At 35.0% G+C, this 24600-nt stretch overlaps 1 protein-coding gene across 7 annotated transcripts in view; it reads right to left on the bottom strand.

The window, feature by feature from the left end:
• REV1 (REV1 DNA directed polymerase) overlaps positions 1-24600 on the bottom strand; it is a 107088-nt gene that overhangs the window by 21300 nt on the left and 61188 nt on the right. For 3 of the 7 annotated variants that reach the window (XM_028514580.1, XM_036028290.1, XM_036028292.1), the window contains 8 exons: positions 22407-22559; positions 18575-19275; positions 16019-16126; positions 14567-14683; positions 9953-10061; positions 5602-5730; positions 3156-3310; positions 1221-1340 (listed from right to left, as the gene is read on the bottom strand). In XM_028514580.1, coding sequence (XP_028370381.1) covers positions 1221-1340; positions 3156-3310; positions 5602-5730; positions 9953-10061; positions 14567-14683; positions 16019-16126; positions 18575-19275; positions 22407-22559 — 1592 coding nt within the window. Of the gene's footprint in view, positions 1-1220; positions 1341-3155; positions 3311-5601; positions 5731-9952; positions 10062-11902; positions 12103-14566; positions 14684-16018; positions 16127-18574; positions 19276-22406; positions 22560-24600 lie in introns of those variants that run through there. The other 4 variants (XM_028514582.2, XM_028514581.2, XM_036028291.1 and 1 more) reach the window with 4 other exon arrangements.

Genomic DNA, 24600 nt, shown 5'->3' with positions numbered 1-24600 from the left:
CATTCCCAGTCAGGCCACATGCCTGGGTTGTGGGCCAGGTCCCCAGCATGGGATGTGCAAGAGGCCACCACACAGTGATGTTTCTCTCCCTCTCTTTATCCCTCCCTTCCCATCTCTGTAAAAATAAATAAATAAAATCTTTTAAAAAATGTGCTTCTTGAACTTTCCCACCACAAACACAAGAGAACTTTGTGAAGCCAATAATACAGGCTGCTTTATAGACAACGGGAGAGGCTTATTTAGAAAAATTTCTTAAGAGACATCTACCACAGAAAGCAAGTCTAAATATTTAGTAATTGTGAAAGGAATTGTCCTACCTCCCAAAATTATATCTATTCAAGGTATGTATGTATGTATTTATTTATTTTAATTCTCACCTGAGGATATGTTTCTATTGATTTTAGAGAGAAAAGGGAGAAGAACAGACAAACATTGATGTGAGAAACATCGATTAGTGGCCGCCTGTACAAGCCCTGATCAGCGATCGAACTCGCAACTTTTTGGTATACAGGATGATGCTCCATCAACTGAGCCACCCTGCCAAGAGCACTCTTCAAGGCCTTTTAAAAGGCAACCATTTTTCAGTTATAATGAACTATTTATTATTTGACGATTTCTCCATGGAAAGATTTTACATATTGGGTTAGCTAGGCACACGGTAACTACGCAAAAATGTAAAATAACTAAATCCTGCCCCTTTGGCAAGAAAGATGTAGATGGAAGCTTTACTTCAACCTCTGAGTTAACCAAGCACATTACTTCATCTTTAGGTTTTATTCCTCTGAATATGGTTCATATACTTTATCCTTTTAATTAAAACTACTTGCTAAAATAAAAAAAACTGTCATTAGTCCAACAGGATTTTATAAATAGATGACTCAATTCTCAAAATTTTATCTTTGACCTAGAATTACACTATTTCAATTATGATTTATTTAGAAGACCAAAAGCCAGTTTCACCATATTCACTTTAAATGACGTTTTAGAATTCCTTATCTTGCTACTCAAGAAATACTTCAGAAGCAAAAGTAAATGTAACATTAAGGTCCTGATAAATCAACAGAGACACTCATTATGAAATTCCAAATTTTGTTTCTCATGGTACTCAAAAATAAATAAACAAAATATTTAATTCATGTTTTGGAAAAAAAATACAACATAAACTTTTAATACTAATACATGTTTATAGTAAATGTTAAAAAGAAAAGATTTGTGTTTACCTGGTAGATTAGTAACTAGCTGGCTTCTGATAAAATCATCGACTTCTTCTGGTTTTAGGTGATACTGGCCATCTGGCTTTGCTTTTCTGGTTGCCATTCTAGCCAGGAGAATATTAGAACCTATACCATAAAAAAAAAAAAAACAGAAACAAAAGTTGTTCAAGAAATACTCACCACAATTAATTTTTAAATTTCTTAATAAAGACATCTACAAACAAGTTACTGAGCAACTTTCTAAAAACAATGAAAATAAATAATTTGTAATATTGATCATTTCAAGTACAATATAAAACTGGCAGAATTTTGTTAAGTATAACAGATTATAATCAGCATGGTTATTAGACAGAGGTTACTCTTTGTTTCAAAATAAGTATCTTTTTCAACATCCCCTACCCTGGTAAAGGAATGGAGAAAGTAGTGCTAATGATTGTGATTTATGGAAGCTGAGGGAAGTAATCAGAAATCAGTTCATTTACTAAACAGATCTAGGCAAGGTAGGGAAGTAAGGCCAAATAAATGCTATCAAACTGGGGAAAAAAAGAACCCCCTAAGAACCAGAAGTCTCACTCTATGGTCAGAACACATGTAATAGAAATTGAGGGTCTGAAAGATTTAAAAATAAAGATGGATACTGACAGGGAGGTCCAAGGTGTGGGTATGAACACGAAAACTAGAGCAAAAGCTGCTGGGAAGGTATCAGGGGCCTGATAAATTAAGATGTCAGGGGAACCTGTATATAAATAATGGTATCTCCTAAAATTATGGAAGACTTATATAAACAACATGTCTTAATATTATGTTAGACTTATGTAAAAAAAAATATCTGTTTTCCCAGGGTAGGCATACAGATATATAGATATTCATGAGGAAAAACGTCCTACAAAGTCACACTAAAATGATAAATATGGTGGGCTCCAAAGAAGAAAAGGGGGCTGACAAGAGGAAATATCACATGGAAATTTTAATTATGTGCTTGAATTTAAAAAAATGTTATGCACATTGCCACCCTTGTAAATTAAAAATACAATTAAAAAACAAAACAAAATCCAAAACCCAAACTTATGCCTGATACTAGACCACAGAGAGTAAGTCCTAAATAAATGATGAAAAGGATCTATAGGCCAAACACCAGATAGGCTAACTAGTAACAGAGGGAGGGTATGAATAAATCATGTTTTTACTTTCTGTGTCTTATGATAATTATTTTTAATTATTGTTTTTTATTCATTGATCTTAGAGAGAGGGCAGGAGGCAGAAAGCAAGAGAAAGTTCTCCCTCCCTCTCAAGGCATACAGAGCACAAAATGGCAGGTACAAAATGGGTCCACTTAAGAGAAGGGCAAGAAAAGAGTTCTTGGCAAGAGGTATTGAGTAGGTTCAGAAAAAAGGAGGTGACTCAGGGAAACTGAGGTATGAGAGAGAGGGTTCCAGAGGGCACACAAGAATAAATGATGGGAGTTAACTGAGGAAACAGAGTTCAAGGCTTAAGGATAAAACACAATGGGAAGCAATGAGACCATCACTGAGGGCATTGTCATGAGGGTGACTTCTGGAACTGCTGAAGTTCAGAAAGTAACTTAATTACAACAGGCTTCAAACTTAACACTAAACTTCCCATCTCCACACCACTCTGCTTTACACACAGCTTCTGTGCACTTCTGAAAAAAAAAACATACATTATTTACAAATACTGAATTTGATTCTCCCCATTTTTGAAGAATAAGTAAGAAATATTCCAACTTGTCTATTCTAAAGATATTATCAACAATTTACTTGCATTTCCAACACTTTTATGTCATGTACCACACAATGTTGAGCAATGCTAGGGTAATAAAAACAAAATCTAAAAATCACTCCTAAAAATGAAGTGATATTCAATGATCCCAAAGCAATGCTTCGAGTGACGTGAACAACAGGAGAGAAGCTAGACACTGACCAATTCCAACAGAGGCAGCACAGTTTGTCTGGTCTTTGATTTCCATGCGGACGGCATTTGCAAATTCATCAGGAGTAAGCCTGGTCTCTGCAAGGATTTCAGTGATGTCTACCAGCGCCTCATCACAACTGACCGCTTCGATGTTATGTGTGTAGCTGCCAACACAAAGCAAAGGCAATGAAGCACAGTTACGGCTTGCCACCCAATAATCAGAGATATTGCAAAATACAGCCTTTCCATGGTACCTTTCGTCAACATTTCCATAAAAGACTTTAAAAACTAGCATTTTCATTAAACTGGCCCAAATGTCATCATTTAGGCACCTATGGTAACTTTTAAATGCAAAGTTAATTAGTTAGTGTTTTCTCCTTTTTCATATTATCTACACAGCAGAAATTATCATTCCAGTGTCTCCATACTGAGAATACCTTTGTAAACTTCTGAATAGTTGAAAAGTAGTGAGTTAGAACTGTCAATATTTAATCTAAAAAAATTTCAGACATGGTTTACCAGAATTCTTTAAGAATAAAAAAATCACACAAATCTGTCAAATAATCAGTACTGTCCTAAACAAAAATACCACAATTACAAACCATTCACTGTAGGAGGCCTTGGATACAGTATATAGTGACCACTCACCCCAAATACCTGTCTAAAAAGACACCATTTACAACTCCAGCATGCAGAAATATTTTGGTTTTGTTTCTCGTCATGACCCACCCAAAGACTTGTTTTAATTAGCTAGAGAAGAGGAAAAGGAAGAGGACGGTTGCCATGTGGCTACATGGTTCCATGTTAAAAACAAAACAAAACAAAAAAGAAAACTAGAACCACTGACTACAAGTTACGTAACAGAGAATCAGATTTTACATTTGATTCTGACCAAGTTAATTAAATACATGGACCACAAGTAGAAGGTAACCAGAGAGGCTTCAGGATCAAAATATATCTTCAGTAATGCCCTTGGTAATGTACACTAGAAGGGAAAGGCCTCATCCTTCACCTACACCTTATTGTAAGTAACAAATCAGACTTATACATAAATAAAGGGTGACATTTGTAAGAGCAGAAGGGTATACCTGACATGAGGAATCTGTTTCAGAGTGAAAGCTGCCCTGAGGCATGGTGACTATGAGGCTGAGGCAGGATTTCTGAGGTGGTAGGAGAACAACACTAATTTCCCTTCTCTTCAAGGGCAGCCACATGCCACCGAAACCCTCCTGACCTGAGGTTCAGGCAGGCAGTCTGCTCTGGGACCAGGAACACATGAGGACCACACCTCAGCTGAGTCACCCACTCTCAGCCCTCATTTGGACACTGCTATTGCCCTAAGCTTTGGAACAGGATTTAAGAAGCACACTTTTTACATGGCAACACCAACATTCTTGTATTTGGATCTTAAGGACAGCTGTGATTATACCTGGGTCTCATCATTCAGCACTCAATCCTACATACTAATGCCAGATTAACTTCATCTGTTCCTTTATATTTTCTCTCTCCTGCCAAAGTAAATTCCACGAAGGCAGAGATACTGGATCTTACTATTCTCTATAGGACTAGCAGGATTAATACTTGGCTATATCAATAGATACTCAATAATCAGGAATTCAAAATAATACACGAGGATGTCCAGGAAGAGTTTAACAGAGAGACAAAACATCTATTTCTTAGAATATCAATACAGTCAACATACCTTGGCCCACTGCTCAAATGTCTGGTTTGCTAAGTAAAAGGTAGAAGAACACAGCCACACCCATTCACGATATACAGCCTGTGGCTGCTTTCGCTCTACAAAGGAGAGTTAAGTGGTTGTGACACAGACCTTACATGGTCCATAACAGAGAAAATGTGCTGATTCCTGCTTTAGAGAATACATGGTCTGACATACACTTATTTTAAATTCTGAAATATTTTAACCATTAATCTCCTTTTCTTAAGCCCACTAATCAAACACCTTGAAACTATTACTAAAATGAACTGTCATGAAAACTAACTTTTGGCATACCTAATAATTTTAGAAGACCAAGGATTTTAAGGAGTCTCTAATTGTTAACCAGTCAGTTCTAATTTTAAACAAAACTGTAATTTCAATGTAATAAAAGGGAATAACCAGGTTTAAAAATTCCAATCCTTTATCCGTCTGGTTCCATGTTAAAAAAATAAAATAAAATAAAACTAGAACCACTGACTACAAGTTATGTAGAGAATCAGATTTTACATTTGATTCTGACCAAGTTCAGCAGTGCAAAAAGATGGCGCTACCGATTATTGGGGCTGCTCAAAGAAAGGAGAGAAGACTGTCATACTGGGATTCTGAGGGAAGGGTCCTAAAAGAGAAAAAAGTTCAGCAAAAGTGATTCTGACAATCTGAAAGAAACCGGATTCTGTTTGTATCAGGCAGAAGAAGCAGAACACAGACATGCAGTGACGATATCATATACGGTACCTTGCCAATGTCTCATACATTGTGCGTGCAACTTCCTTGTATGCATGAAAATCATATGGTACAGCTTGAAGATTAGGACAAAGTTGTTTAGCGTACCCAAAAAACATTCCATTCTTAATACCAACTTGTCTAGAGAAAAAGAGAACACCATGGAGGTTATACTAAAAATATTAAATGCAAAATAAAATGTCAAATATGTTGATATCATATCCCATGCCACTAATATACCAATTCTCATTTAACTCCATTCTCATTAGGGGTAAAAATAAGCATTAAAAATAGTACAGGTTTGTTTCCCTCCCCAAAGGAAAATTACACAATTGTCTGATTAGTGTAAATGACACATAGAGATGTGGCAAAATATGTTATCAAAGGGTTTGGCTCTTGTCTGCAATGATAAGTTCTCCTAAGACGCAGATCTCTGCGCCTTTGGCAGATATGCCAGCTGCCATATGCTGGTGACATCACAGCTACCACCGAGAAGGAATGTGCTATGAAAGCTTTTCTTTTGATACATGACATGATATGGCTGGGGCTCATCCCCAAAGACAACATAAAAACTATACAAAACAGTGCTTTGTGACGGAAAAAAAAAAAAACCCAACCAACCAAACAAACAAAAAACAACCATCAAATGTACTCATCCTACTACTAACCCAATTCCCAACTGACAAATTCCATGCTCCAAAAGCGCCTGCACAGTGGCTAAGATGCCAACAGCACTGTGTATGGTAGGACATCAGTCTGGACTGTAGCTAGAACTTGGAAGGAACTAACTGAAAATGGTGATTTTAAATCTTTTGTGTTTCTCAATGCCACACATCACTTTTGATATTTGGCACATTCAGCACAAAAGTATAATTATGGAATTATACATAATTAGCAAAAGTCCACTTTATCACTCTGCAATGAATTGAGAAAAAATATTGAGGTGAAAACACAAGCAAAAAAATTAATAAGCAATGTTTTCATCGGATTACACACTATGTAAATATATCAAATGGTTATTCCACACATATTGTACATTGACTAAATATTTACCAAGTGCTTACTCAGTACGGAGATGTCTCTTGTTTTAAGAAACATATATATAGTCTTTAATTACTCAAAGGCCTCTGGCACCTACCCCATCTCAGACCACCAATGAGAGCCAAAAAGGAAAAAAATCCTCCACTTAGAAAAAAATGCAAAATCACATGCATTTCTCCTATACACAAAAACAGTAATAAATCATCTAACTGCAAAGTCCCTAGTAGATGAGAAATATCTAATAGGAAGGAGAAATGACAGTAAAGAAAGTGATGGCTGATAGATGGTTAAAAAATATTTCATTCATTCAACAAGATTTTCTGTCTCAGGCATTTTGCGAGGTGGTGAATAAAAGATGGTGAACAAAAATCAGCTTCAGGATGATAAGGATGACTCTGCCCTCACCCACTGTAGATGGATATAATTAATGGACCTTGTAAGGCAGGAAAGTACACATATGTATGAAAGTTTAGAAGTTTACATAAAAGCACCTTAACAGTGTAAAGCATTTTCAATAATGCTATATAGGTTCAGCATATAACAGCTAAACTTACAAAGATAACTATTCATTTTTAAAGGAATGTGTTATATAATTGCTATAAACATATTCTTACATTCACAATTTCATTTTCAAAATTTTTACTTAACAAAAATTTAAATGAGTAAAGACAATTACAAAACAGCCTGAAGTGACTCTTCACTCCAGTGACTTCTTATTCTTCCCACTAAAATCATGCACAGAGTACATTATCAACACTTCCTGAATGTGTGGCAGAATCTCTTTTCCCAGGGTGCACTGCAGAGATCATGTTCTTTGCAATATGCTACACTCAGACAATTGTTTTTGGTATTGGATAAACAATATAAACAAATTAACCACTAAATCACTGTCACTGTCTATTGGATATACTAAAAGACATCCATATATATCACTAATTGAAAAGAACAAAGGGTCCTTACAAAAGCCCATGAAAACAGGTTTAAAATGACTTAATCTTAGAAACCTATGATTCTAGGACATTTGTGTATCATTATCTATTCATCCACATACCTACCTTCTCACTTACATACAAAGCTTATTATTTATAGTATGTATAGGTGAAAGTACTAACTAATGAATTTTCTGACCCCACATACTCAGTCTACCTTTCTGCGACTTCTACCACCTCACATTCCATCCTTTGCTGACTCCATTATTAATCTGTTTACTGAAAACTCATCAATGCATAAAACTGGGCTAAATGTCCCCACAGTCCAGTCCACTCCTAACCCAGAAATATCTCTGATGTAATTATGAATATACTTATTAAAAAGAAACCTTCCCACTTAAAGGAAATATAACAGTTAGCACCATACAAGGGTATCCAAAAATTGTTTTCTGGAGATCTTTATTAGCAATAAACCTTCTAGAAAATGGAAAATTACATTAAAGAATAAAATCCCCATTGCTGTGTTTTTTGTGGGTTTTCCCCAACTTACACTTGAAATCATCTTCATCACTTTCTGTATCTCCTTAAAATAAACATTTGCCACCTAAAGTGGCACTTAAATGGTTTGCTACATATTATTTGGCCCTCATACACGGTCACCCCAATTGTTTTTGTCATATACTCAGCTTGACAATTGCCATCTGTGGTACAATACAAATGTACCGTACAAACCCCAACAGAAACCTGGAGTCTAGACACAACTGCAGCTACTAGAATCCAGAACCCCCAGGAGTTGGCAACACTTCTACCCTGGAGGCAGCCTCAGCACACCAATCTGGCACTCATGTTGGGGGCCTGAGTGAGGAGAGAGATCCTGCAGAGCAGCACAGCAAGGGTAGAGCTTTCACATCACCAACCAGCAAAATCTGAAGTCTGACAGAGTATCTGGGCTTCATCACACCCTCCAGGTTCAGAACACAACTGTCCAGCCATCAGAAGGACAAGTCACCACCACTCACTAACTCAGGGGGTGGGGAGTAACAACCTACTGGGCACAACGTAAGATCAGCTCTAACTTGCCAGTGATAAAGTACAATAATCCAAAAGACATTTTTATTTTACAATTATTTCTCTTTTTTTTGAAATTCTTTTTTTTAAGATTTTATTTATTTATTTTTAGAGAGCGAAGGGAGGGAGATAGAGAGAGAGAGAGAAACATCAATGTGCAGTTGCGGGGGGGTTATGGCCTGCAACTCAGGCATGTACCCTGGCTGGGAATCAAACCTGGGACACTTTGGTTCCCAGTCCGCGCTCAATCCACTGAGCTACGCCAGCCAGGGCTAAGACTCTGCTTTTATCATTTTTAAATTAAATACTTTAACACTTGCCAGCAATGTATGAATGCTTGTTGTGTTATAAAGGTAAAGATCTCTGTGTTTAATTATCAAAAAAGAAAAAAATAAAGACTGCTCTTTTCAATTAATCAATTCACTTACTGCCTCTACTTTTATAATTATTATAATAGATTACTTTTAAATGATTGATTTTTTTTAAAGTATGAGAAATATATATAATGTCTGTTCTTGTATTGAAACAGCCAGTTGTAATTAGGGTTTAAGGTTACTGTAAGATAAAGATCAACACACAAAATCAGTGCCAACAAATTGATAACATTGCAATTTTAAGTGAGATTATTAGGTAACTCAATTATTTAATTTTAATTTAGGAGGCAATCAAATTTTAACGTAATTTTAAAAAGACACTGAGTACTAAGGGTTTAAATGACAAGGGATTTTTCTTAGTTATTAAAGTAATGAATAGCCTAGATGAACACTAAAGACCTCTCCCATTCAGAAGTATCTAATTCTTTAATGACATGCTTCAAAAGACAATGGTTTAAAAATGAGAGTGTCCAATTTCTTTTGTTTGCACTGTAGAACCTATGGGTTCATCAGGAAACTGTTTACTAAAGGTTATCTAGCCCTGGCTGGTGTGGCTCGGTGGAATGAGTGCCAGCCTGCGAACCCAAAATCCCCAGTTTGATTTCCACAAGGCACATGCCTGGATTGTGGGTCAGATCCTCAGTTGGAGGCCTACAAGAGGCAACTGATCCATGTATCTCTGGCACATAGATGTTCCTCTTTTTCTGTTCCCTCCCTTACCTCTAAAATTAATAAATATTCTTTTTTTAAAGTTATCTAACATTTGTGAGCTGGAAAAAAAAAGGAACTAAAGGAACTAAGGCTACAAACATTCTTTCCGTAACATGGCTGCAACATACTTAAATTCATAGGCTTGACTAGAATGTCTGAATCCACTTCCAAATATCATATAAAAGTAAGTAAATGAATTAACTATCCCTAAGTATTACAACACAATTAATTTCTACATACCTGGCTTCATAACTACAAGATGCAATTTCAGCCTTTGACAAAACAGAATCAATTCCATTAGTTTGTGCAGAATCTTGATTCTCCCACAGTGATGAATCTGGTATATCTGCTTTAAAAATAATAAAATTTAATGATTATATGTTAAAAACTGGTTTTCCTTAACTTCCATTCAAGAAATATATTTTCTACCCATTTCTTATAAAAATAAATTTATATTTAAGTTCAATAAATTCCAAATATAGTTCTCTACACTGTTATGTATCTCCTTATTTAATAGAAGAAAATCTGTAAAATGGTTTTCTAAAATGCTAAAATGGTTTGCTAAATGGTTTGCTTCCAAAAAGTTATTCTCCAGCAGTCAGATAAACTTTGAATAAATTGAAGTATTCTGTTTTAATAATTTTTAAAAAATGTATCAAAACTAAATATAAAATATTCCCTGAACCCAATCTCTTGAGATTTACAAGGCCGAGAAATAATCAGGGAGATGAATCTCCGCCTATAACCTTAAAACAATTATGTAGCTTTCTGTAATGGGAAACAGCTAATGGAAAATATAAATCTGTGTAATGCTGTTTCCTAAAAGAACTATCTGTAATACTTAAAGCTAATGTGATGTTCAACAAACATCAAGTTCCTACAAGTCATTTGATCAAACGATAATTTATTAAGTCACATAACATAAAGAGATTTCATCCTAAATTTAAGATTTTTCTTTTGAACATACATCAAGTAAAAAAGCTTCACAATATTATCCCCCCTTTCAGGAAATTCTACATTTGGTTTAACAATGTATGTTCAATTAAAAACATTCAGGCGTCATCAGAATACCAACCGCTTTAGAGAGTGCAACTCTAGCCTAAATAGTAGAGCTTGCAAACATCTCTTCATACGCAAACCAAACTGACAGCTTTACACACGAGCATAAAACACACAGACTAGCGAGCCTGCGAACTAGAGCCACTTTAGACCACCTTCAGCTTCCCTAGTGACTGACAAATAGATTAAAACACAACTTCAGTTATAGGTCTCTTGGGTAATAATATTTAAGTTGCAAGAAGAATATGCTCTGAAAACATAGCCTCAACTATAATTCTATAATGAACAAAAATACCAGTAATTAGTAAACCAAGACCAAGATACACCACTTGAGCTAATTCTGGACAAACCTGTTGTGAGTACACTGTATCAATATATAACTCACAAACTCAGCATTTCTCTCCAGCTTATTTCAGAGACATAATTTCCATAAAAAATCAGCCAAGTTAAAGCACCAGAAAAACATGGCAAAGTGTTTGGCTTTGTGGGCTAAAACAACTCTTCCTGGTTTGACTCTAATAGTCAACCTCTTTTAGTAAACTATGCAACACATACAAGCCATTTCTGGATTCCGGCACCCATACACACAGCATAAATGCAAACCAAACCCTGAGGACTGATGTCTTAATGAGGTCAAATCCCACTTGCACCAGAAATAAAAACAGCAGAGTATATAATCTAAGCTATGATTTCTGATATATTGTGACTAGTGTGCTATAGTATGACAAATTAAGAACAGAATGCAGAGCAGACTACTTCTAAAGGGTCTTATAGGACTAGATATGAGCTTTAATAGTCCATTATTCTAAGCTGAAAATCTTTAAGAATTTCGGAATTGTGAAATCACAGATCAAGAGACTACTACTAAAAATAAGAAAAAAAATAAGTTGAATCCTGAACAGCCAAAACCAGCTGCCTTTCAAAGGTATAATAACTGTGAGTAAGTTATGCATTAAAAGTTGGGGAGTTAGGTGACTTATATTTGAAGGGCTAGTTAAATTATCTAAGCTACCTGTCTTGAAAATTACATAAAACCATGTTTGAAGAAAGAACAGTGTCTGAGGTCCCTGTACTCCCAAGGCCCTGCCTGAGAGGCAGCACCTCAGGTTCCTCTGGGCTGGACTGGCTGACCTTGTCCACAGTGCAGCAGAGTGCGTGGATCCCTCCACCAGCAGACTGAGTTGCTTCAAGGGAGATTCGGGGAAATGCAGGGATACACTGTCCTCATTGGAGGGCAAAGTAGAGAACTGCTCATCAAAACTTGACAAACTAGACGGGCACATGGAGAATGTGGAGGAACGGTTGGAGAAATCAGAGGCCAGGACCCAAGTCTGTGAAAAAGAAATCGCTGAGAATAAATCTATGGCTAATATGATTTTAAAAACTGTTCTTCAGAATGAACATTGAAGTTGTTGAAGGGATAGGAAACATCTGTATCCTGGAATCCAGGGAGGATAAAAGGCCCAACCATGTAATCTAGAGTATGAACGGATTCCAGAAAATGGAGGTCATCAGTGACAACTGTCACCGCTGAGTACACTCAGGAGGTACCTACCAAAGAAAGCCACGGTGGGGAGCCCCTACTCACACTGTCTGTTAGATAGAAGAGTTCCTGAATATGACAAATAAGAAAAATAAAGCTTTTACAAGGGCATGCTACTTGTTCGAATATTTTGCCTAGACATTTAACTCAAAAATCAGAACTAAATGTTTTTAAAAGTCAGTGTGTAGAAGCCAAGAGATTCTAATTCCTAATTTTGTTCTAAAGTATTTTAAAGTCTGATGTCAACAAGGACCCAGCGAAAGAAATCAGAAATAAAAAGGAAAAAGGAACAAAGGCATTGATAAAACAAGGTCTAAGTGCAAGCTTAGTTACAACCAAACTTTGTAAATAAAGGACAATCTATTCACTTTACATGTGACAATATTTTGGTTAAGCTCTTAATGGGTCAAAAAGCTTATCAGAGTATAAAAACGAGTGACATGAAGTTAAGAAAAAGAATATAAAATACAAAGTATTATATTTGCCTTTTCTAGTAACAGGAAAATCTGTTTTTGATAGTTTTCAATGGCAAGTGAAATTTCAATATTTCTCCTAATATTTACCTTCCAGCTTACCACCCACACCAGAGGTGAAGGGATGTGAATTATAGAAGTTCATTACAACATAATGAAAATTCAGTGGCTAAAATGAAGAAGAGACGTAACCAATGACAGTATTTTGTTAATAAACTGTTTATGGTCAGATCATCTGTGAATGGAAGGAAAGACGTAAGCGGACTGGCTCTCTGCTACTCATAAGAAACGTCTGCTTGCCAAGGTCTAAATTCCAGATGCAGATTGCTAAAATAAGGATGTGTGCAGCAAACATAAGATTCTACCCATTGGAAAAACTGAGCACTAAGTAACTGAGACATGTTACTGAACAGTATGCACATAGTATTTTTTCCTTCTTTCAACGTTCCTTCAATAAGTTTTTACAGAGTGTCCAATATGTGACAAGTATTGTGCACTTCCTTCAGCTACTTACTTGTTTTCTAGAACTTAAGATTTCATCTTTTTAATACCACACAGAAAATGCAAAAAGAAAACCACAAAACCATACTACCAATACTTAAGAAACTACCCACATTGTCACATACCACAATAAAACTAAATCTCTATAGTAGCTACCTCAAGATCTACTTATGACGCCCAAAGTGCTAGAATATCTCTTAAAAGATGTAAAGACCAAGAAAAGCTTTAGGAAATCTGGAAAATATAGACACACATGAAGCATAAAGATGTACCTATCATCATTTTCTTTTATACTTACACCATGTAAACAGATGACTACAACCAACAAAAAGACTAAATCTACAAGTCCTCAGGAATGTCCACTAGTTTTTCTTTGGCCTTCATTTCACTGAGATCACTGCTAAAATAAACCCAAAGTTTTATAACTGAAAACTTAAGGACCTGAAATCATTGGGATGAAATTTAACTGCATGCTTTCCATTCCACTGTAAATCTAATCTCTGACTTTCTAATGAACACTTTTCTTTTTTTCCATTTCTTTCTTTTCAACTAGTATTTTTCAGATAAACTACTTTTAAAAAATTGGCTTTGCAGACATCCACGAGGGAAACTGATCAATGTCAAAGAATTTAATTCTAAGCAAATATTCCTCAGGAAATTTACTCAGGAGAAACAAATACATGAAAATCTTAATAGTACTGTGACTAATATAAATTTATGATTTTTATTTAATTAATAGCAAAATGTTAAAGTCAGCGAGGTAAGAAAAGGTTCTCATATGAAATAGGTTTTAACAAAGATATGAGGAATGATTGATCGCTGGTAATTATCTTATTCCAATAAACTAAGTCCTCCTGTTTATTATTCCACTGCCTCATACAACTCTTTAGAAAGCACAAACTTTAGCGTCTTTACTGTAATCACTGATCGAACAACCAGCAATTAACTCATGAGTCTTGCAACTTCTACAAAATAATGTCTTTAAGATTTTTCTCCCCAATCTAAATTTATACACAGCAAAGTAGCCACAACTTTGAAGCATTCTTCATTCTCTGTCCCAGGAAAATATCATCCAATTCAACAAAGCACAACTATAAATCAGTTGTTGGTATTATTACATTCAGATTTTGCTTTAAGATGTCACTGACACCTTAGAGAACTTCAATGAAAAAGCTAATTATTTCAAGTCTGCTTTCGTTTCTATAACACCGCTAACAGCAAAACCCCGAAGTCTTCAACAGGAGTACTAGGACTTCAAAGAGAGCTCATTATTTGTACCTGCTTTGCCTTTTAGGATTTTATTCTGATAATACTGCCACTCCACCTGGGGGTTAGCTCCAGGACGTAAGGGTGCCCTTCCTGTACCTCTGTTACTTGTAACAGCCACTGGTTTTCCTGTGAGGAAAAGAATAAAATTATTTTAAAATCTGAGTACAGGAATGTTAACACTGACAACATGTAAAGTAAAAGTTTTCAAAAGATTTTTAAAATGACATCTTTTCTTTAGCTTTATTTGGGTGTTAATCCATAAAGGAGCTATTATCTTTAAAGATTACCAATCACCATGCACAAATCATATCAGTTTCTCAGCATACACCCACCAAAAGTAAATTGACAATTCTGATGCATATTTTCAACTTTAAAGCAACACTATCACCTAGCTTTCCATGTTTTTTGTCTGGTTTCTTACAGTTAGAAAACAAGCAACTCAGATCCTAGATTCAGACTGCAGGGGTAGAGAGAGAAGGAACTAACTAGCATAGATTTTTAATATTTCTGGTATCAGAAAAGTAGGATATCTAATCTTCTAATTCTATAGCAAGAGACACAAAATAAATATATATGCAGAGGAATCACAATCTGACCTACTATATAATCAAATGTTGAGTATACAGTCCTCAGTTACTGATTTATAAGATTTTTTCAGGTGTCACTTCTGTGTGTAAGTTACAAGGTAATCTCTAAAGCAATAGCATAATTAATTCACATATATGAATGCATTTGTTGTGAGGACAAAAATAAATAGAGATCTAAGTCACTCATGAGCCAAAATCAATTCTCTGACATTTAAATACTCCTTTCAGAGGTGAAACAGTAACTACCTATGACAAAAATAAAGCCCCAGCATTAACCCCAACAGCCCCTGTGCTTTCCTCAATGGAAAAACTCACTCTCCGAATAAAATATCACGTCTCTCAGACACGCAGAACCACTGAAACATCCAGAATAAAAATTTTTTAAGGTACTGATTAACTCACAAATATCTGAAATTCCATTAGGGCAAAGACTGCACAGGTGACAACATATTTTAGTGATACTCAGTAACACAAAATTACAATTAAAAAGTTAAAATGTTTACTATGTATAGGATATTTATTCAAGAGGAAGCACAGTGATCCAAATTCCAAAGACATATGCTACTATAAAATCCCCTTTTATTGACAAATAGTAAATACAGATAAAAATATGGAAAATGTCCAATGTGGGTCCCTGTCTAAATTAGTCTAATATGACAGAGCCTTCTGCTGAAGATTCATTCTTCCTAAAGACCTGATGATTTCTACAGGGAGAAAAATTCCCTCTATCTTTTCATGATAGTGGAAATTTTGCAGCGGGAATTGATTTTGCCAAGGAAAACCAGAAATATTTCTTTAAATAGATGTTGTGATCCCTTAGAATATATATTTATAACTATGTATCAATTTTCTGAAAACAAACAAGAATACAGACCTTTGAGATCTGGTCTATTTCGTATACCCACTGATACAAAGAAGCAATCCATATCAACATGCATTATACAGCTCTGATGTCTGGGTGAACTCAATACTGACATATTTCCTAGAAGGAAAAAGAGAAGGTTCAAACCCCAAACTAACTTTTAATATTAAAAAACAGGTCTCGCTAATTTTACAAATTAAATTTTTAAATGCTTGTAAGTCTTAAAAATAAAGAATCTTGTTACAAATTATTTCTATCACCTCGAGAAAAGGCAAATTTAATTTCTTTAGCTCTAAAAATAATTCGGATAAAGACTGAGCTTTCAAACAATTAAAATCAATTGTGAAAATACCATGCTTTTATTCTTAATTTATATTCTAATAAAGTCTCAAATTAGAAGTTTGTCTAAATGCTTATATTAACATTTGTGTGCTATTTTAGACCAATGAATAAAGGTGTTTCCATGTAGTTACATGGAGCTAAGTAACTTCTAATGAACACTATTTCATGCAGTCTACACACATTCCTCGATAAATTAACAATAAAAATTGTTACTATTACTGAGTGCTTGGTAGGTGTCAGCCACTACTGTAAGAGGTTTACATGTGAAAATTTCAAGACTACAATATAGGTAATCTTACTGTCCTCATTTTACAGATAACTACTTGCTTAAGTCACACAGCCAATAAGAGACTGAGCTGACATTCAATCCCAAGCAGTGTGATTTCAGAGCCCATAAGCTACATACAACATGGTTGTTCTAAACAGACATACTTAAAAAATAGTTTAAGCAGCAAAAATCGGTGTATAAGTTCTCCTCATGCCATTAAATACTGTTAAAAATCAACTCTAAGGCTTATATACCACTTTTAAGGAGATAAAGGTGTTCTCTCCTAAGGACTATGGCTTCTAATCCCCTTGAGCTACAGAAGAGTCATTGGGGTTATTTTAACTCTAATCCAGCCACAACCAGAGCGTTCCCCTCCACATTGGTCTTAACCTACCATTTTCCCTAGTCCTCCAAGACACACTGTCTTGGAAATAAGAACCCTGAGTTTGTAAAAAGTTCTGATCCCTTAAAGGAGTTTTCCTCTGATAGATTTAAGAATACTAGTACTGAAGGTTACACTTCTTAATAGGCTTCCAAAAACTTACATGTACAGCCCAAAGGTTCAGACCACTCTATCTACTAAATTTTGACTGCCAAAGCAATTACCTAGTTCTATGTGCAAGGCACTGAGCCTTTGTTCATGTTCTCTTCCTTAAGCTCATAACCCCACCAGGTGAGCATCATGGACTATCATCCACGGCAGAAAGGAAACTGAGACTCAGAGAGGCGAACTGATGTGCCCATGGTCCTGCTTCATGAGAGTAGCAGAGCCAAGATTTGGGTAAGGCTATGTTATCTGACTTCAAAGCTATGTACTTCTTGCTACCTTCTATATATTACCTTGAGAAATGATTTATAAAATAAATCTTAACAATCATAATTATGCTACATGAAAGTGTTATACAGATATAATGCAAACAACCAAAATAATGCCTTTAAACATTCAAATAGTACAGAATGCATAGACCAAACACCTACTGAATGCTTTCATATAATATAAAAATCTCTCATTTATTCTCATTCATGGAACTAGTTCATAAGAATTCTTTGAAGCTCTCAAAATTAAATGACCTTTAGGTTACAAGGCCAAGGCATGATGTCAAGATTATCTAATACCTATAATATTATTCTGAAATATTTCAGAAATAACAAAAACCATTTAGGAATACATCAAACAGCAAAACATAACAGAAGAAGCCCACATGGGGAGGCTCTTTCACTTTCTATGACAGAACCATGAGCTTCTCTCTGTACCTCAGTTTCCACAGCTACAAATTAAAGGGTAATATTAGATATCCTCAAGAGATCCCTTCCCCTGGGGAGTGGAAGTGGGGGAGTTGGAAGTGTATAATCTGCAAAAAGCAACAAAACCTCAAACCAGATACTAATTTACGATCACTGGTACAGAAATATAGTTTGTTACTGGTTTTGTTGTTTTTTAATAAGCATTAAAAAACAAAATACAATTAACCAATCTATTTAATATGTGAAAATACTTAATTTCACTAAAAGTTTACCACTACAGTATCAGCTATGTCAAAGTTATTAATTATTTAAAAATCATTATGATGCAAGTTTTTAGAAATTAAGTTACTTTTACCAAACCAATTCATTCTTACAGGAGTTTAAGCACTGAATATAATACATGTTATATTTTACATAGTCCAAAACTTCAACAATTGATAAGGTCTACATGAGGAATGAATATTGAGAACCTTGTTACTGTTTAAATTACCTAAAAATTTTCAGTTAGCCATACTGAAATCTAATTTTATAAAAAATACTTCAAGAAATGTTTTCTATAACGTTATACTTACTGTAACTTACAAAACCTGATCTTCCAGAAGACTTTTATATTATGAGAATTTTAGTATTGATCAGAATAACAACGACGGCTTAAGAACAAAACGATCAAGCATTGGCTGTTTATTAAGAAAACAATTTTAGTAAGTATCTACCTGTGTCAGTTACAACAAGTGCAGACCTGCCTGTTTTCATTTTTTTTAACTTTTCCCTTCCTGGAAAGATACCACTACTTTGTCTTTGTAGGGTATTGACAAACTCAGTAAATTCACACTTCCACATTGATATGTGATGCAGTCTTGAATGAGAATAGAAATCTGAAATAAAACTGCAGTCTGAGGGTCTAGATGGCACTGAAGGTGCTGCCTTGCTAACAGAAGGTACTGAAGTGCTTTTTGTGCTTGAAGGCCCCTGAACAGTGGAGTGGTGAGCACCATTTATTTTAGTGTTCATGTGCAAAGATGATAGTGAGAAGGAATTAGTTCTGTGTGGATTCTGCAAAGCATCTGTGTTCCCGGTGCTTTGTTGCAATGACTGCACATTGCAGTCTCTGAAGTCGGTGCTTTTCTCAGCCTTCTCCTCCTGGGCAGAGTCTGGGGAAAGCCTGCTGGCAACACTGTTGCCCACAGGCACCCAGCAACCCTGTGTCTTTAAGGCACCATTAGAGCTATGCGTGTGGCCATTAAGAATGGCAGGACTGTCTCTGTGAGGCGGAATTCCGTTTTGTTCCCTTCCTGGAACAATCTGCTCCAGCTCCACAAAACTAAAATCGCTACTTGCATCTTCTTCATTCCAACTGTTCATTCCATTGACTTTGACTTCTTTTCCTGTCTCAAGCTTCTTAATTATGTGATTTCTAAAGCAGAAAAAAAAATTGTTCTTAAATTAATAATGTCTGACTTTCACACTAAAACAATCTTTTCATTTAAACACTATCTTGGTGATATACACTTCGATGTCTCCCCCCTCAAATTAAGCCGCAAATTTTATATTCTTTTTTTTCCAAAGGATAATTCTTTGTTAAACCAAAGTAGCAAGGTAACTAGGAAAACTCCAGAATATTAACAGCCTTAAAAAAAACTCATTTTTTTAAAGCTTCAGACACCCTCCAAAAGATATACAATGGAACCCTTTAATGGTTAAGAAAAATCCAGAACTATTTTCAATTACTTTTCCCACTAAAAATGAACTGAAATCTGTAAGCTCTAAATACCCAGTTTGTAGCACAGCATCTGGCATGTACTACGTAGTCAATAAATATTTGCTGAACCAATGAAACATGAACTCCCATAAAAAAGGGTAAGATGCTTTCAGTTCTTAATTCCTATTTTTAATTTTAGGTTTGTATAAGACATTTTTCAGCACATTAAATCCAATACTGCTACAACACTGAGGCCAGTATTAGTTTCACTCAGAACAAGAGTGACAGACCATTTTCATTAATCCATTAATGGGGCTAACCATTGTCCAACTGGATAAAAAGAAAAAAAACAGGTCAATGTATATGAGTAATTTGGTAAAACTTGTATCTAGAAAAATGAGGACACTTGCCCTATTAAACAAGGAAGTGGCATTTCATTTCTAAGAAAAGCACAATTAGATGGCAAGGTGGTCGAAGGCAATCTAGACCAAGTTCCTTGATGATTGGTTTATAAATGCTGGGCCTATGACAAACGTTACACTAAAGTCACATCCTGGCTCCTCTAGATGTTTGCTTGGTTAATACTCTGTAATAAAGACAGAATTCATTTGCACTCACAAAAATCACCTAATTAAAAAAATACAAAAACCTGAACTATGGAGTAATAATTCATTCTTAGAAATATCTATAGAATTAATCTAATAACATTTTCAGGTTCCAGATGAAGGTGCCATATATAGTACCAAGGCATAGGTGTGATTACCACAGTATTACCAGGCTTCATCTAAAGTCCCTCATCCTAATACCAACATGGTGTACCAGTAATGACAGTGTGAATGCACAGAAAAGTCACACAGGTCAGATATAAAACATTACCACCCATTTCTGGGTAGGCTCTGGCTCTGGCTGACCATCTCATGGAATATGATAGCCAACTCTGAATAGGTCCAATCCTCACAGGTGATCACGCCAGTGAAAGGGAAAAAGAAGACCAACTGCAAACAATTAAAAGAGGAAGGAGAGAAAACCTAGTTTGTTACATGTCAGAGGAAGGCTGGCCCTTAAGCTACAGACAGAAAGCAAGGGAGCAAAAAGTCACATAATAGAATTTCAAAGAAATGTGTAAAATGTATTGAACGCACCAAAAAATAAAGATCATAGTAAGCAACAAAAGTTAGAAAACTCTCAACATCTATTTTTCTGTGTCAGTAATATTAAGATTCTTTACATCTTTACTAGCAACATATGCAGTGGAAATGCATACATTGGAAAGAAAACATATTGCAAACATATATTCTTTCTGTTTTTCAGTCTAGACAAGTGGATATTTACAAAGTAGCTGTACTGGAAATACATCATCAGTAAACATACATTTACTAGACAACAGTGTAAAAAGTAGTAAGTAGTAAAATTGATTAAGTAAATTTTTCCTAAAACTGACACAAAGTATTTTTAAAAACATATAGTAATCCTCCTTGTCTGCAGTAGCACTTTCCACAGTTTCAGTTACCTACAATCAGCAACAGTCTGAAAATATTAGATAGAAAACTTCAGAAATAAACAATTCATAAATTTTACATTGTGCACTTCCTGAGTAGCCTCAACTGAGGCATTTTATCTCACATCAAAAGGGTGAGTACAGTAGAAAGAGACCATATCCACTTATCTTTTATTACACTATAGTGTTATAATTGTTCTACTTTAATCTCTTTTGTTCTATTGTTAATCTCTTACTGTGCCTAATTTACACATTAAACTTTGTCATGGGTATGTATACATAGGAAAAAACATAGTATATAAAGGATTTGGTACTATCTGCAGTTTCAGGGATCTGCTGGGAGTCTTGGAACATAATCCCCTGAAGATAAATGGAGACTACTGTATCAATTTTCTACTTTTATTAATGTGGGTAAGAAAAAAATATGAAGTTATGTATTCAAAAAGGTTTTCTAGTATTACCTATTGTACACCTTTTCATGGTACTAAAAAAAAAAGTTTTAGGTAACGTGAAAACATCTGAATATGCTCATAAATGAATACAAGTTAAAGGACAAATTAACAACAAAAACTACAGAAAGCAGTGACATTGGATCCTCCCAAGTTAGACTCCTGGTCCTTTGGCAAAGATATATCCAACTCCCAAAGCAAGCAATTTAATAAATAAGGAGAACACTGATGATGATAATGAACCAACTGATACACAAGTTAAGGTAACACACCAATTAATTATGAAACCAACTTATCCAAGATTATTGCAATTAAAACTTAAATCAATATATTTTTAAAAAATCAGTCACATGGAATAAATTCTAGATTCACCTCTAACTCAGTAACATTTAGGGTCACCAACTAAATTTTCATTGATATAAAATATTTATATATTTAGAACTATTATGAATTTGGAATTTTTCAAAAATAACTTGGGAATGCTAACATTTTTGTTAACTGTCTTTCCATGCATAGGATATAACAAAAGTATAGCTGGCACAGTTAATTCAATTTTTGAGAAAGCATTCTACTGTGGAAATAATTACTTTCAGAAAAATCCATGGAACATTTTACTTCTAATAATTTAAGATCCATTAGTTTAACATGGATATCTAAAATGACTAAAAAACCTTTTCTGTTACATTTATGAAAGTCCTATTTATGAGGATATGAACTCTATAAGGGCAGAAGCTATCATGAAAAAAATAATTCTTAATTAGCACACCCACATACATATTTTAGTATGTTTAACATAGACAAATGGCCAGGTTAATAATTGTTTCCAACTTCAGCAGAGCAGGAACCATACCCACTGCTAAAAACCAGCTTTGTAGCATTACCACTCTAGACAAACTTACACCCTGTTGTTGAGCTGTTTGGCTCTATTGCTTGGACCAGGCACTGGGTCCTCAGGTTTGCATACAGGATTGAAGATGAGACCTTTCTGCACAGTGGACTGCTTGCTGTACAGCTGATAGGGAATGTAGGACAGGAGTCGGCCAGCTTTGACACTGCAACAAAAAAAGTAACATCACTGTAAGAATTAAATACTTGAGGGAAATGAGCTTCACAAAAAATCAATATTCTTGATGGGAATATTTCTGCAACAAGCCATCTTTCTCAGTTTTAGACCTTCTCCCTCTGTCTTAGTGGTCCTAATACAATATAATTTTACTTAAGCACTGAGGAATGACTTCCCACCCATGAAAAGACACACAACTGAGATTTTAAAAATCAGTAGCCAACAATCCTACACGAGAAAAAAAACTATACAGTGTGGTAAGTAAAACTGCATGCATAGAGTTGAACTAGTTAATGTTTTTATCTTAATTTTAATATTGACCTCAATTTCCCCTCAAATAATTGTACAGTTATAAGACTTTCTCGAATCCCATCTCACATATTAAGTTTCCCAGAATAAGTAAACTGGATGAGGCTTCTCAATTTCCACAATTCATATTAGGTAAGTCTATTAAATGTGAAAAACTATAATTTTTTTTAAATGGGACAAAAAAAGAACCTTAACTTTAAGAGTAATAAATAATTCATACTATTTTAATGTGTGTAAGAGTGATAGAGACAAGGCCACATGAGGATATGAACTCTGTGAGGAGCAGACACTATCATATATGTCCTCTTCAAATGTCCACCAGATATTTAACATAACCAGGAAAAACCAGTGCTACACCAGCACTGTTATAATACTAGGTAGGACTCCCATATTAACTAACACTCAAACACCTATTCCTTTGTACTTCAGAACAAAGACTAGTTTGATTAAGCTGTCTTAAACTGATTTTTGCTTTCTCATAAATTGAGTTACATGTGGTTACTATACCATTTAAAATATCATTTTCAACTTAAATTTTAAAATAGCCAACCAATATACCTATGCTAACATCCAAATTTTAAAACAGGCTCCTTAAGTATCAGGAAATATTTCTAAACTTTGCTGGTTTTAAACCTCTACTGTATACTAAGAAAGTCATATTTTAATTATTTAAGAAAAAATCACTAAATAACAGACAAAATATACTTTTCTTATTATGTCATGAATCCAACAGTTTTCACATTTAAATTTTCTCAAAGGGCACTCCACAAACCATTTTTTAAGAAAAATAACAAACATGTAAGAAATGACTAAACTAGCTAACAAAAAACAATTTAAAATACTGAGTTAACTGTGAACACAGGAAAACATAGTGATGATATATGCTAAAAATGGAAGCATATAATGTTACAGACTATGTCCTTTATGTAATTATATCACTATATATTTAGTAACTCTATCCAAAGTACCTAAACTGTGTACCCAAGTGCTAAAACTACTAACTTATGATGGTAAAGAACATTCTGTGAGACATACCAATTTTCATTTACCTGAATATTTACTATCAGGCTGTTACTTTTATCAAGATTACAGATTATATTCAAATACTAGAGTCAAAATCCTAAAGTTAGACCATGTATTTATATTTACTTTTTTCTTTATCAAACTTTTCTTCCTTTAACAGTTGGTTTCAACTGCTTATGGATCTCTCTTCTTGTGGTATTATCTATCTCACCTGCTTCCCCCACCACAGAAGAAGGGGTACTTAACATGTGAAGTAGAACCCTAACCTTAGCCCTCCGCCTTTTCACTGCACAGAGCTATAACTAAAGGATAAGTACAGAGTGAAAATGATGTTCCACTTGCACACTGAAGTGAAACCAAAAAGCAATGAACAGAGAAACTGCCCTATTACCATGCTAGCTTCTCCCACCCTATTGACACAGCATGCTGGGGTGATGAGTCCTTAAAGGTGCTCTCTATGGTCAACACTGCCTATACACAATGTAAGATCTTTTATCAAGATCTTGTCCCACTCCTAACAAGAGCCACATCACCCAGAATTTACCCTCATATAATTAAGTCCATCGAGAATGACAGAAAATAAGAGCCAATTTCAATACGGCAGGTCTCACATCAGACATCCTCAGAGACACCTAGTAAAAAGAATTAAAGCCCAATGCACCATACACATTTGACAAGAAATCCTTTTGATATGAAGC

The sequence above is a fragment of the Phyllostomus discolor genome, chromosome 6, assembly GCF_004126475.2.
Source record: "Phyllostomus discolor isolate MPI-MPIP mPhyDis1 chromosome 6, mPhyDis1.pri.v3, whole genome shotgun sequence".
NCBI lineage: Eukaryota > Metazoa > Chordata > Mammalia > Chiroptera > Phyllostomidae > Phyllostomus > Phyllostomus discolor.
Note: the sequence above shows the minus strand (reverse complement) of the source record. Positions and strands in the feature narration are given on the sequence as shown.